Source organism: Melanerpes formicivorus, unplaced genomic scaffold, assembly GCF_026170545.1.
Source record: "Melanerpes formicivorus ecotype bairdi unplaced genomic scaffold, bMelFor1.0.p_v2 SCAF_424, whole genome shotgun sequence".
NCBI lineage: Eukaryota > Metazoa > Chordata > Aves > Piciformes > Picidae > Melanerpes > Melanerpes formicivorus.
In genome coordinates this window covers 148,012-161,736 of record NW_027142776.1, presented here as the reverse complement: position 1 = coordinate 161,736, position 13,725 = coordinate 148,012, and the positions used below count along the sequence as shown (strand labels likewise).

Below are 13,725 nucleotides of genomic sequence, written 5' to 3'. Positions count from 1 at the left end.
CCCACGTCCCCCTGGCACGCACAGGTACTGCAGGTGTGAGAGGCCAGCGAAGGAGTTGTCCCCCAGCAGGGTGAACTTGTTGGAGTTGAGGAGGCTGCAGAGAGAGGGGAGAGGTCTCAGGGCTGGGGGTGGGCAAGATGGGCACAGGGGGCACCAAGAGGGTTGGGCAGGATGGGGATAGGGAGGGCACCAAGATAGCTGGACGGGATGGGAATGGGGGCCACTGAGACAGTTGGGCAGGATGGGCATGGGGGCACCAGGATGGGCACAGAGGGCATCAGGCTGGTTGGGCAGGATAGACAGAGAGGGCACTAGGCTGGTTGGGCAGGGTGGGCATGGGGGGCACCAGGCTGGTTGGGCAGGATGGGCACGGGGGGCAGCAGGATGGGCACAGAGGGCACCAGGCCAGTTGGGCAGGATGGGCACAGAGGGCACCAGGCTGGTTGGGCAGGATGGGCACGGGGGGCAGCAGGCCGGTTGGGCAGGATGGGCACGGGGGGCAGCGGGATGGGCACAGAGGGCACCAGGCTGGTTGGGCAGGATGGGCATGGGGGGGCACCAGGCTGATTGGGTAGGATGGGCACGGGGGGCAGCAGGATGGGCACAGAGGGCACCTGGCTGGTTGGGCAGGATGGGCACGGGGGACAGCAGGCTGGTTGGGCAGGATGGGTAGAGAGGGCACCAGGCCGGTTGGGCAGGATGGGCATGGGGGGCACCAGGCTGATTGGGTAGGATGGGCACGGGGGGCAGCAGGATGGGCACAGAGGGCACCTGGCTGGTTGGGCAGGATGGGCACGGGGGACAGCAGGCTGGTTGGGCAGGATGGGCACGGGGGGCACCAGGCCGGTTGGGGAGGATGGGCAGAGAGGGCACCAGGCCGGTTGGGCAGGATGGACACGGAGGGCACCAGGCCGGTTGGGCAGGATGGGCACGGGGGGCTGGGCTGGCTGCACGGGATGGGCAGGGGGCAGGGGGTGCCCAGCTGCTGGCACAGCTCACGTACAGGAACTGCAGGGAGGGGATGTGGGCGAAGGCTGCCTCCCGGATCTCGGTGAAGGCTGCGTTCACCAGCGTCCTGCCGGCGAGAGCCAGCCTCAGGCCTCTGCCCCCCAGCGCCCCCCAGTGCCGCCCCCCGCTGGCGCCTCCCGCCTGCCACTGCCTGCTCGGGGCGCTGGGCAGGGAGACGGTGCCCACCCCCCCACCCCCCCAACAGTTCTGCCTGCTGGGGGGTGGCACAGAGGGGACAAAGGACAGAGCAGCCCCTGGGGTTGCCACCCCCACCCCCCCCCCCAGGTGCCCGTGCCCTGCGGTGCCAGTGGCCTGGGTGGGTGTGGGGACACTGACAGCGCAGCTGACACCGGGCACAGAGCCCCAGTGTCCCCCCCGTGTCCCCAGGGACCCACCAGCCCTGTCCCCTTGGGGCTCTGGTCCCCAAGGTCACTGCAGCCCTCGCTGGTGGATGGCTGCCTGTGCCAGCACTGCAGGACAGCAGGGCATGGGCACCAGCCCCTGGGGGTCCCCCCGTCCCCTGCCACCACCACAGGACAGCAGGACATGGGCACCAGCCCCTGGGGGTCCCTCAGTCCCCTGCCACCACCACAGGACAGCAGGGCATGGGCACCAGCCCCTGGAGGTCCCCCAGACCCCTGCCACCACCACAGGACAGCAGGGCATGGGCACCAGCCCCTGCGGGTCCCCCAGACCCCTGCCACCACCACAGGACAGCAGGGCATGGGCACCAGCCCCTGGGTGTCCCCCATCCCCTGCCACCACCACAGGACAGCAGGGCATGGGCACCAGCCCCTGGGTGTCCCCCAGACCCCTCCTTCCCTCCCCCCAGGAGAGCCCTGCATGCCCTCACCCCACCCTGCCACACATTTACCCATACCCCCCAGTCCCCCATGCAGCACAGAGAAAGAGCTTGTCCCTGGCACCCCGGGGCAGCCACTCTGCCAGCCCTGCACCCTGGGGACGTGACCCCGTGCCCATCCCATGCCCATCCCCACCGCGGCGCCTGGGCACTCACAGCGAGATGACCTCGGGGGGCAGGTTCCTGGGCACAGCCTTGGAGTCCACACAGAAGGCTGTGTCCCTGGTGCAGGAGCAACTGGGGGGGCAAGGAGGTGGCCGGGGGGGCCTCCGCCCTTCAGCTGGCAGCCAGAAACAGGCCAAGGTGAGGAAGAGGAGGAGGAGGAGGAGGAGAGCAGAGAGCTGACCCCGTGGCATCTTCCTTCCGCGCTGCAGCTCCATCCCTCTGGCCTAGGTCTGCTCTCAGTCTCCTGGAGCTGATCCCTCTCCTGCTGCGCCCGGGGGGGTCCAGCAAAGCCTCTTCCCCTCCTCTTCTTCTTCCTCTCCTCCTCTTCCTCTCCTTCCCAGGAGGTTTCAGCGTGGAGGGGCTGAGAGGGTGGCAGCTGAGGCTGCCGGAGCCTGAGCGGCTGCTCTGCAGCGCATCGTGGTCCTGTGCTGCGGGAAGGAGGGAGGGAGGGGAGGGAGGGGAGGGGTGGGAGGGAGGGATGGAGGCAGGGATGCAGCTGAGTGACAGCCAGAGCGTCCCTGTGCCAGCGCCTGGGCGTGCAGCGGCACAGCTGCATGCCAGGGAAGGTGCCCACAGGGCGCTGGGTGCTTTAGGGGTGCCCTGGGCTGGGGGGACAGAAGGGTTACCCAGCTGCAGAGGTGATGCCAGCCACGGTTCTCCCACCCCAGGGCTTCACCCTGCTGCCCGTTGCTGCAGTGCTGCCCTCGCCAGCTCCCAGCCTGGCCTGCCAGGAGGCACTGGGCACCACTCCCACCCGTCCATCCCGTCCCTGGCACGGGGTTGCCAGCCAACAATGAGCCCAGCCAGCCCTTGCTCCATGCTGGGGAGGGAGGAGGGGGCACAGCTGCCATGCCCCGGGCAGCAAGGACCCCTGGGGACGCACGCTGAGGGTGCTGGGTCCTTGAGCAGAGCCCGCGGCTGGGTGTGGAGGGTGGTGCCCGCTGTTTGCCTTGGCACCCCTCCACCCTGCTGGGAAGAAAGCCCTCAGGGGAGTTCACTTCCCCCTCCCCACCTCCACTCCAAGCTCAGCAAACAGAGCACAAGTGGCACCTTGGCATCTGGGGTGGCCCCCAGCCACCTGCCAGCCCGCCCGGGACCCTATAAATGCCCCCCAGCTGCAGCTGGCAGAGGGACAGGAGGCACTCAGCGAGGGAGGGCAGGATGGATGCCAGCTCCAAAGAGGCACTGATAGAGGAAGCACCTCCGGTAAGGAGCACCCAGCCTGGGCAGCTGCCGTGGGGCTGGGCAAGGCAGCTGGTGCTCAGCCCCATGCCAGCTGCTCAGCTGGGTGCCTCCCCCCCACTTTGTGTCCCGCAGAGGTACACGGCCGCCCCCCACCTGCCTGGCATCCCTCACCAGCTCAAGTGCCTCCTGCTGGCGGTGGTGGTGGTGCTCATCCACCTGGTGGTCATCGTCGCCTTCCTCCTCCTGGGGCTGCACATCACCGAGACGCACACCGAGACGGTGAGGAGGCACCGGGGGGGGCACCACGGTGCCAGCAGCTCTGCGGACGGCTTTGGGACGGGGCTGGAGGGGTACAGGGAGGGCACCACGGTGCCACCGGCTCTGGAGATGGCTTGGAGAAGGGGCTGGAGGGTTTGCAGGGAGGGCACCACGGTGCCAGCAGCTCTGGAGATGGCTTGGGGAAGGGGCTGGAAGGTTTGCAGGGAGGGCACCACGGTGCCAGCAGCTCTGGAGATGGCTTTGGGACAGGGCTGGAGGGGTGCAGGGAGGGCACCACGGTGCCAGCAGCTCTGGAGATGGCTTTGGGCAGGGCTGAGGTTTAGAGCCCCCAGATCCCTGACCCCCTCCCCCGGCAGGTGCTGCAGATGACCATCCACGGGCTGGATGCAGAAGGGACCCCCCAGCACCTCTCCATGAGGCAGGGGGAGAGGACAGGGACATTCTCGGTGCGGGATGGGCACAACGCCACGGCCATGGTGGTCTACGACTACAGCAAGGTGAGAGGGGACAGCCAGGGGGTGCCAGCCCTGGGGGCAAGGCTGAGCTGACCCTGAGCTCTGTCTGCCCACAGCTGCTGGTGGGCTACAGGTCCTGGCAGCACCACGCCTGCTACATCACCCACGTGGACAAGGACAACATCCCAGGGCTGGACTCCGTCACCCAGACCTTCCAGCGCCGGCAGGTGACTGCTGCCCGCCTTGCCCAGATGCCCCCCTTTCAGTGGATGCCCCTCTTGCTCTCATGCCCTCCTTGCTTAGATGCCCTCCTTACTTAGATGCCCACCTTAGATGCCCTCCTTGCTTAGATGCCCCCTTGATCTCATGCCCTCCTTGCTCTCATGCCCTCCTTACTTAGATGCCCCCCTTGCTTAGATGCCCTCCTTGCTTAGATGCCCACCTTAGATGCCCCACTTGCTTAGATGCCCTCCTTGCTTAGATGCCCTCCTTACTTAGATGCCCACCTTAGATGCCCTCCTTGCTTAGATGCCCCCTTGATCTCATGCACTCCTTGCTTAGATGCCCCCTTTGCTTAGATGCCCTCCTTGCTTAGATGCCCTCCTTGCTTAGATGCCCCCCTTGCTCTCATGCCCCCCTTGCTTAGATGCCCTCCTTGCTTAGATGCCCACCTTAGATGCCCACCTTGCTCTCATGCCCTCCTTGCTTAGATGCCCACCTTGCTTAGATGCTCCCCTTGCTCTCATGCCCCCCTTGCTTAGATGCCCCCCTTACTTAGATGCCCACCTTAGATGCCCCCCTTGCTTAGATGCCCCCCTTACTTAGATGCCCACCTTAGATGCCCACCTTGCTTAGATGCCCCATTGATCTCATGCCCTCCTTGCTCTCATGCCCTCCTTGCTTAGATACCCACCTTAGATGCCTTCCTTGCTTACATGCCCTCCTTGCTTAGATGCCCACCTTAGATGCCCTCCTTGCTTAGATGCCCCCTTGATCTCATGCCCTTCTTGCTCTCATGCCCTCCTTGCTTAGATGCTCCCCTTGCTTAGATGTCCTCCTTGCTTAGATGCCCACCTTAGATGCCCTCCTTGCTTAGATGCCCACCTTGATCTCATGCCCTCCCTGCTTAGATGCCCCCTTTGCTTAGATGCCCACATTGTTTAGATGCCCTCCTTGCTTAGATGCCCACCTTAGATGCCCCCCTTGCTTGGATGCCCTCCTTGCTTAGACACCCCACCCCCCAAGCCAGCTCCTGCACCCTGGGCTCTAGGTGTGGGGCTGCTGGGCTTCCCCTGGGGGGCATCCTCCCAGGGATGGCAGCCCCCCCCTCCCCCCCCCTTGTTTTTCCCTCCTGCAGGCTGAGCTGAAGGGCACTGGGGGCAGTGCCATGCCCTTGGCCGACCGCTCCATCCTGGGCACCACGGTGAACATCCTCTGCAGCACCGTCCCTGTCTACTGGGCATAGCCCTGCCTGGGCTCCTGGCCTGCTCCTCTCCTGCTCCCCAGCCTTGTCCTGCTTGTGGCCCAGGAGAAGCCACCCCCCCGACCTCCCACCCCCCAGCTCAGTGCTGTGGCTTTCCCAGGGCACTTCCAAGAATAAATCCAATGGGATTTGCTTTGGGATTCCTGCTTCTGTCTGCAAAGTAAAGCCTCTGTGGCCCTGCTCTCCTCCTCCTCTCTGTGCCAGCCAAAATGGCCCTTCCCAAGGTGCCAGGGGGGAGGTGGCATCCGTGCCCCCCAGGGGTGTCCCCCTGAGGGGCCTGGCATGGGGAGGTGCAACTCAGATACCTGATCTAGAGTGAGGTCTGCCCGTGGCAGGGGGGGATGGAACTGGATGAGCCTTGAGGTCCCTTCCAACCCTGACAGTTCTATGAATCCTGGGTTGAGTCTCGGGCTCCTCACTCCCAGAAGGACATTGTGGGGCTGGAGCAGGGCCAGAGAGGGGCAACCAAGCTGGGGAAGGGTCTGGAGAACAGGGCTGGGGAGGAGCAGCTGAGGGAGCTGGCGGGGGGGGGTTGAGCCTGGAGAAGAGGAGGCTGAGGGAGACCTCATTGCTCTCTGCAGCTCCCTGAAGGGAGGCTGGAGGCAGGTGGGGGTTGGGTTCTTCTCCCAAGGAGGAAGTGATAGGGCAAGAAGAAATGGCCTCAAGTTGCCCCAGGGGAGGTTTAGGTTGGGACAATTTCTGTCCCTTGAGGGTTGTCCAGGCCTGGCCCAGGCTGCCCAGGGCCAGTGGTGGAGTCCCCAGCCCTGGAGGGGTTTCAGAGCCCTGGAGATGTGGTGCTGAGGGCCAGGGTTTGGTGGTGCTGGATTAAGGATTGGACTCCACGACCTGAAAGGTCTCTTCCAACCTGAAGCACTGCATTCCATGACTCCATCCTTCCTGTGCCCACTGCAAGGACCACCCAGCCCAGCAGAGGAGCAGCCACTCCTCTAGGGGATCTCTCCATCCCCATCCCCTCCTCATGCCCACAGGGCCAGGGGAACATCTTGCCCCTGATGAGAGAAGGAGATCCACAAGCACCATCATCCCCTTGCTCCAGCTCCCCTCCATCCCTGGTGCAGCCCCATGCCCAGCAGCTCCAGCTCCTCTGCCCCAAAGCAGCCAGGAGCACCCTGGGCAGGGGACATCTGAGCCCTGCACCAGAGAATGGAGCTGGGGGGCGGAGAGAAGAGACCCCAGGAGGAGCCAAGCCCCCGAGCCAGGCTCACAGCAGTGCTGGGCAGCATGACTTCACCTTGCCATGGGTGCTGCCTCCAAGTTGTCCCTGTGACCACCACCAAGGACATCAAGGAAAGGTCCCAGCTCCAGGAGGAAGCTGATGCTCTGCTGGCAACAGGAGGCCAAAATGCCCCTTGGCACCTGGCACCGTGGGGGCTGGCATCTCTGCACCCCAAAATGCCATCACCCAGTGTCACCCTGGCAAAGAGCAGGGTCAAGGAGGGTGTGCACAGCCCAGGAAGGTGGTGAGGGCCCCCACAGCCCTCTCTTGTACATGGTGATGGGGAACAAACATCCAGGAAGCACTTGAGGGTCTCCTGTGCTCCTTGACGTCTTGGGACAGAGGTAGCAGGGTGCAGCCCTGCAGCCTCACACCCAGCTGCAAGAGTCTGGGGGCCAAAGGGTCAAGGAGGGGCCCCAGAGGTGGCTGGAAAGGACCTGGCCCACAGGTCCAGGCTGTCCTGATTGCACCACACCAGATTTGGGACCCACCTCACCCCCAGCAAAGCCTCACCACGGGCAGCCTGGAGAGCCCCAGCACCAGCAGCCTGAGCCCTGCCGCTGCCAGAGCACCCTCAGCACCACTGCTGTGGAGCACCCAGGCTGCCCACGGGCCAGGGACACGTCCCCACTCCCTGGTCACCTCACTGCCACCCCAACCTTGCGGTCTGTGAGGCAGCTTTGATGTTCTGTTTGCACTTTGCCCACCTCCAGCAGCTCAGGTTGCCCAAGGGCCGTGGGTCCGGAGCCAGGTCTTGCCTTGCCCATGGCCGGATGCTCCACCTCGGGGGGCAGCTCCAGCCCGGGCAGGAAGGTTTGTTTTGGCCCCAGCACCTCGCTCTGGACCTTCAGAGAGCTCCCTGTGCTTGGGGACAAGTGTCCTCAGAGCCTCTTGAGCAGCAGGTTCCCAAGGGAATGCAGCCCTGGAGGAGGAGATGGACAAACACAAGTCAAGAGGCTTCCACACCCACGCCTGCCTGCACAGCAGTGCCAGCAGCCCACTCACAAAGGGCCACCCAGTTCCCCATCCCAGTATAAAACCCACAGGGCCAGCAGCTGCTGGGCAGCCCAGGCTGGCAGGAGGAGGAGGAGGAGGAGGCAGCCATGGAGAAGCAAGTGGTGGTTGAAGAGCCTCTGGTGAGTCTCTGTGACCTGTAGAGTCACCTCGGGGGTGCCCAGCAGCACCACTCAGCACAGGGCTTAGTCCAGCTCAGCCCAGTAAGGCACCAGTGCAGGTGAGGTGGAGGAGGAACCCCTGGGGTGCTGCATCCTCAGAGCTTGAGGAGGAGGAGGGGAATTGGGGATGCCTCCTCCATCCCTCAGCTCTCATCTCCTTCCTTCTCAGCTTGGTTTTCCACCTTTCCCATGCCCATAGGAGCCAGACAAGGGATCTTATCCTGGGGGAGGAGGAGGAGAAGGAGGAGGAGGGGAATTGAGGAGGAGGAGGGGAATTGGGGATGCCTTCTCCACCCCTCAGCTCCCTCCTCCCTCCTTCTCAGCCTGGTTTTCCACCTTTCCCATGCCCATAGGAACCAGACAAGGGCTCTCATCCTGGGAGAGGAGGAGGAGGAGGAGGAGGAAGAGGGGAATTGAGGAGGAGGAGGAGGAGGAGGGGAATTGAGGACGAGGAGGAAGAGGGGAATTGAGGAGGAGGAGGAGGGGAATTTGGGATGCCTCCTCCATCCCTCAGCTCCCACCTCCCTCCTTCTCAGCCTGGTTTTCCACCCTTCCCATGCCCGCAGGAGCCAGACAAGAGCTCTCATGCTGGGAGAGGAGGAGGAGGAGGAGGAGGAGGAGGAAGAGGGGAATTGAGGAGGAGGAGGAGGGGAATTGGGGATGGCTCCTCCATCCCTCAGCTCCCACCTCCCTCCTTCTCAGCCTGGTTTTCCACCCTTCCCATGCCCATAGGAGCCAGACAAGAGCTCTCATGCTGGGAGAGGAGGAGGAGGAGGAGGAGGAGGAGGAAGAGGGGAATTGAGGAGGAGGAGGAGGGGAATTTGGGATGCCTCCTCCATCCCTCAGCTCCCACCTCCCTCCTCCTCAGCCTGGTTTTCCACCCTTCCCATGCCCGCAGGAGTCAGACCAGGGCTGCTGTGGCACCGGCTGCTGCCTGCCCTGTGCCACCTGCTGCACCAAGTGCTGCCTGCCCTGTGCCAGCTGCTGCGCCAAGTGCTGCCTGCCCAGCTGCTGCAAGTGCCCCAAGTGCCCAGGCTGCCACGGCTGCCCTGGCTGCTCCTGCCTGAAGAGAGCTCTATGCTTCGTCCCTCGCCTGCTCTGCTACCTGCCCCGCAAGCTGCTCAGCTGCCGCCACCTCAGCTGCCTGCTGATCACGGTGGTGGTGGTGGCCCTGCTGGTGGTCATCATCGTGGGTGCCCTGCTGATGTGGCTGCACGTGGGCCAGGAGCACTCTGATGCTGTGAGTAAGGTGGTGGGAGGAGGAGGAGAGTGCTGGAAGTGGGTCAGGAAAGAGCTTTGGGGTGGTGGAGGCCAAGCCTCAGCCCGGCGCTGCCCCAGGGCACCACCAAGCCCTGGCCCCCAGCAGCACATCTGCAGGGCTCTGAAACACCTCCAGGGATGGGGACTCCAACACTGCCCTAGGCAGCCTCCTGGGCCAGGTCTTGATCACCCTCAAGGGGATAAAATTGTTCCCCATGGTCAACTTGAACCTGCCCTGGGGCAGCTTGAGGACATTTCCTCTTGTCCTGTTCTTTGGGAGAAGAGACCAAGCCCCACCTGGCTCCAGCCTCCTGGCAGGGAGTTGGGAGAGACCCAGAAGGTCTCCCCTCAGCCTTCTCTTCTCCAGGCTCACCTGGAGGCTTCTGGGGGCTCTACCCCCAGCTCCCTCAGCTGCTCCTTCCCATCCCTTGTTCTCCAGACCCTTCCCCAGCTTGGTTGCCCTTCTCTGGCCCTGCTCCAGCTCCTCAATGCCCTTCCTGGGGTGAGGAGCCCAGAACTGAACCCAACACCCAAGATGTGGCCTCAGCAGTGCCCACTCCAGGGGCACAATCCCTGTCCTGCTCCTGCTGATTCCCTCTGCAGAGCCTCCAACCCTCCAGCAGATCACCACTGCCACCCAGCCTAGTGTCATCTGCAGAGTGACTGAGGATGCTCTGATGCCCTCCTCTAGACCTTTGACAAAGGCACTGAACAGAGCTGGTCCCAGGACTGAGCCCTGGGGACACCACTGGTGGCCAACCACCGACTGGAACTGACTCCAACCCTCACCACGCTTCAGAGCTGGCCCCAAGCAGGGTCCACCCTCACCCCCCCCCAGGGAGGGGAGTGTCCCAGGCAGTGAGTTCCTTCCCCCATGCTCCACCAGGTGCTGAGGATGGGGATGTGGAGAGGGCCAGGCTGGGAAGAGGATGTGGCCACTTTCTACCTGGATGGTGAGGATGGGAACCCAGCCACGGTCATCTACGACTACAAGAACGTAAGTGGGGCCATGGTGGGGAGGGGAAGGTTGGGGCAGGGGTGGGGGTGATGAGACCCAGGGGTGATGAGGATCTGTCTGCAAGCAGCTGCTGGCAAGCTACAGATCCCAGCTCCAGCCCTCCTGCTACATCACCCCTCTGGACAAGGACAACATCCCAGGGCTGGACACCATCGCCGAGACCTTCCAGCGCCGGCAGGTAAGAACTGCTGCTGGGAGCAGGACAGGGCAGGGGCTGAGGGGTCTGGAGAACAGGGAGCAGCTGAGGGACCTGGGAGGGTGTTAAGCCTGGAGAAAAGGAGGCTGAGGGGAAACCTTCTGGCTTCTCTGCAGCTCCCTGATGAGAGGTTGGAGCCAGGTGAGGGTTGGGCTTCTAGTAAGAGGTGATAGGACGAGAGGAAATGGCTTCAAGCTGCTCCAGGGGAGGTGTAGGTTGGAGATGAGGAACAATTTCTTGACTGCCAGAGTGGGCAGGGGTTGGCACAGGCTGCCCAGGGGGGTGGTGGAGTCCCCAGCCCTGGGGGTGTTCCAGAAACCTGTGGCCATGGCACTTGGGGCCAGGGTTTGGTGGCCATGGTGGGGCTGGGTTGAAGGTTGGACTGGGTGATCCTGGAGGGCATTTCCCACCTGAAGGATTCTATGGCTCTGTAAGGGGCACCTGGCAATGCCCTGGGCATGATGAAGATTTGGGGTGCAGCCTCATGCTGCTTCTGCCTCACTTTCCCTCCTCTCCCACCACCAGGCTGAGAAGACACTGGCCATGCCCTTGGCCGATCGCTCCCTCCTGGGCACCACAACCAACATCCTCTGTGCCACCCTCCCCATCTACTGGGCTTAGCCTTGCTGGCTGAGGGTGAAAGGGTCCTGCTGCCCACAGGGGTGGGCAAAGAGGGCAAGGGGACCTCCCCCTCCACCAACACCCCCTCACAGCACCTGATTTGCCTTGCAACATCCCAGCCCACACGATGCTGCCACAACCCCTTCATGCCTCCAGGAGCTTCACCACCACCACTGCAACTGGGCAGCTGCCTGACTTTAGGATCTGCCAGGGTCCAAGGGGTGCCAGGGGGCTGAGAAGGGGCTTGTGAGCTTGTGGAGGTTGGCACTGGAGGGGGGGAGCTTGATTTTGGTGTGTGGTGTTGCATCCCTGCTGCAAACATGAGGTTGGGTTGAGTTGGGTTGGGTTGCGTTGAGTTGGGTTGGGTGCGCTGGGTTGGGTTGAGTTGGGTGGGTTGGGTTGAGTTCAATTGGGTTGGGTTGAGTTCAATTGGGTTGGGTTGAGTTGGGTTGGGTTGAGTGAGTTGGGTTGGGTTGAATTGGGTTGGGGTGAGTTGGGGTGAGTTGGGTTGGGTGAGCTGGGTTGGGTTGGGTGAGTTGGGGTGAGTTGGGTTGGGTGAGTTGGGGTGAGTTGGGTTGGGTGAGCTGGGTTGGGTTGGGTGAGTTGGGGTGAGTTGGGTTGGGTGAGCTGGGTTGGGTTGGGTGAGTTGGGTTGAGTTGGGTTGGGTTGAGTTGGGTTGAATTGGGTTGGGTTGGGTTCAGATGGGTTGGGTTGGGTTGAGTTGGGTGAGTTGGGTTGGGTTGAGTTGGGTTGAGTTGGGTGAGTTCAGTGAGTTGGGTTGGGTTGAGTTGGGTTGGATTGAGTTGGGTTGAGTTGGGTGTGGGTTGAGATGGGTTGAACTGAGATGGGTTAGGTTAGGTTGGGTTGAGGTGGGTTGTGTTGGGCTGAGTTGGCTTGGGTTATGTTAGGGTGGGATGGGTTGGATGGGTTGAGTTGGGTTGGGTTTGGTTGGGTTGAATTGGTTTGGGTTTAGTTGGTTTGGGTTTAGTTGGTTGGGTTGGGGTGGGTTGAGTTGTGTTGGGCTGGGTTGGGGGTGGGGGGTGTGCTGGAGGTGTTGGTTTCTCACTTAAAGTCTTCTCAGCTTTGCCAAACTTGGGTGCAAAAATGAGCTTAAACCAAACCCAAATCATGAAATGTAAAGACAGAAAATTCTCTCTCCCACTCCTTTGCTCCTGCCTGGCTTTGGGGTTTTTTTATCCTTAAATCTGGAACGTGGGGCCCTGAGCAGAGCTTTAGGCTTGGGAATAAGCGAGGAACCTCCCCCAGAGCCCCCCAGGGACCAGGGCATGGCTCCCACCCAGCCCTGCTGGAGCCCAGGCTGGCAAGAAAACCGGATCCATGCTGCTGAAGGGGAGGAAGGCAGGAGGGGAAAGCAGGGATGGGAGCTGAGCCTGGGGGCAGGATCCAGGCAGGGCCACCAGAGACTGCCCTGGGGCTGGGGGCAGGAGCCAGGCAGGGCCACCAGAGACTGCCCTGGGGCTGGGGGCAGGAGCCAGGCAGGGCCACCAGACACTGCCCTGAGCCTGGGGGCAGGAGCCAGGCAGGGCCACCAGACACTGCCCTGAGCCTGGGGGCAGGAGCCAGGCAGGGCCACCAGACACTACCCTGGGGCTGGGGGCAGGATCCAGGCAGGGCTACCAGACACTGCCCTGGGGCTGGGAGGGCTGGATCCAGGCAGGGCCACCAGACACTGCCCTAGGATGATTATTAGGGGGTTAATATCAATAATTAGATCATTATTAGGAGGGGTTAATAATATTATTAAGATCATTATTGGGGGGCTAATAATTAGGATGATTATTAGGAGTTAATATCATTATTAGGATGATTATTAGGGGGCTAATATCAATAATTAGGATGATTATTAGGGGGTTAATATCAATAATTAGGATCATTATTAGGAGGGATAAATAATATTGTTAGGATCATTATTGGGGGGGCTAATAATTAGGATGATTATTAGGAGTTAATATCATTATTAGGATCATTATTAGGGGGCTAATATCAATAATTAGGGTGATTATTTGGGGTTAATATCAATAATTAGATCATTAATAGGAGGGGTTAATAATATTATTAAGATCATGATTAGGGGCTAATGATTAGGATCATTATTAGGAGTTAATATCATTATTAGGATGATTATTAGGGGGCTAATATCAATAATTAGGGTGATTATTGGGGGTTAATATCAATATTAGGATCATTATTAGGAGGGGGCTAACAATATCGTTATTAGGATGATTATTAGGGGGTTGATATCGATAATTAGGATGATTATTAGGGGGTTGATGTCATTACTAGGGTGATTATTAGGAGGGGGCTGCCAGCCCAGGGCCATGGAGGGGCTCCCCCCACCACGCAGGGCGGGGAGTGGGGATCAGGGAGCAGCCACAGCCCCCTCCCAGCCAGCCCAGGCCCCACCCCCAGCACCACATCCTCCTTCCCTCCGCCCCCGCTCCCGGATCCGGCCCCCGCTGCGCCCGGGGAGCTCTGCCCTTTGCCCCGGGGATGCTGCAGCTGCAGCTGGACAGGGCCTGGGGCACCCAGCCAGGACCTCCTGAAGGTTGTTGTTTGTCACTCTGGGGGCTCCCACCCCCAGCTCAGCTGCATCGCTCCCCCACCCCCCCAGGAGGACCCAGGTGTGAGCTTTATCGACTGCCACCAGCATTCACCCTGGGCAGGGGGGGTGATGAGTTTGGCAAGGGCTCAGCACCAGCTCCACCTTCCCCCACCACCACGAGCCCCACCCCCCCCCCCCAGCGTGATGGAGCAGCTGAA

At 61.8% G+C, this 13,725-nt stretch overlaps 3 protein-coding genes across 3 annotated transcripts; 2 read left to right on the top strand and 1 right to left on the bottom strand.

Annotated features, from left to right (window-relative positions):
* Positions 1–6: 6 nt before the first annotated feature.
* LGI3 (leucine rich repeat LGI family member 3) lies at positions 7–2,856 on the bottom strand (the record flags this gene model as incomplete). The annotated part of the gene is made up of 4 exons (XM_068170553.1): positions 2,662–2,856; positions 2,027–2,463; positions 1,004–1,075; positions 7–94 (listed from the first exon to the last, which is right to left on the bottom strand). Coding segments are annotated over exons 2-4 (384 nt in total), but the record flags the coding sequence as incomplete, so codon positions are not given.
* Positions 2,857–3,133: 277 nt separating this feature from the next.
* On the top strand, positions 3,134–5,618 carry SFTPC (surfactant protein C). Its single transcript, XM_068170552.1, has 5 exons — positions 3,134–3,241; positions 3,353–3,499; positions 3,856–3,996; positions 4,071–4,181; positions 5,312–5,618. Exons 1-5 carry the CDS (start codon positions 3,140–3,142, stop codon positions 5,417–5,419), a joined length of 609 nt encoding a protein of 202 aa, XP_068026653.1. The 5' UTR covers positions 3,134–3,139; the 3' UTR covers positions 5,420–5,618.
* Positions 5,619–7,744: 2,126 nt separating this feature from the next.
* LOC137459843 (surfactant protein C-like) lies at positions 7,745–12,108 on the top strand. The gene is made up of 5 exons (XM_068170549.1): positions 7,745–7,810; positions 8,748–9,089; positions 9,996–10,106; positions 10,195–10,305; positions 10,849–12,108. Exons 1-5 carry the CDS (start codon positions 7,778–7,780, stop codon positions 10,942–10,944), a joined length of 693 nt encoding a protein of 230 aa, XP_068026650.1. The 5' UTR covers positions 7,745–7,777; the 3' UTR covers positions 10,945–12,108.
* Positions 12,109–13,725: the final 1,617 nt, after the last annotated feature.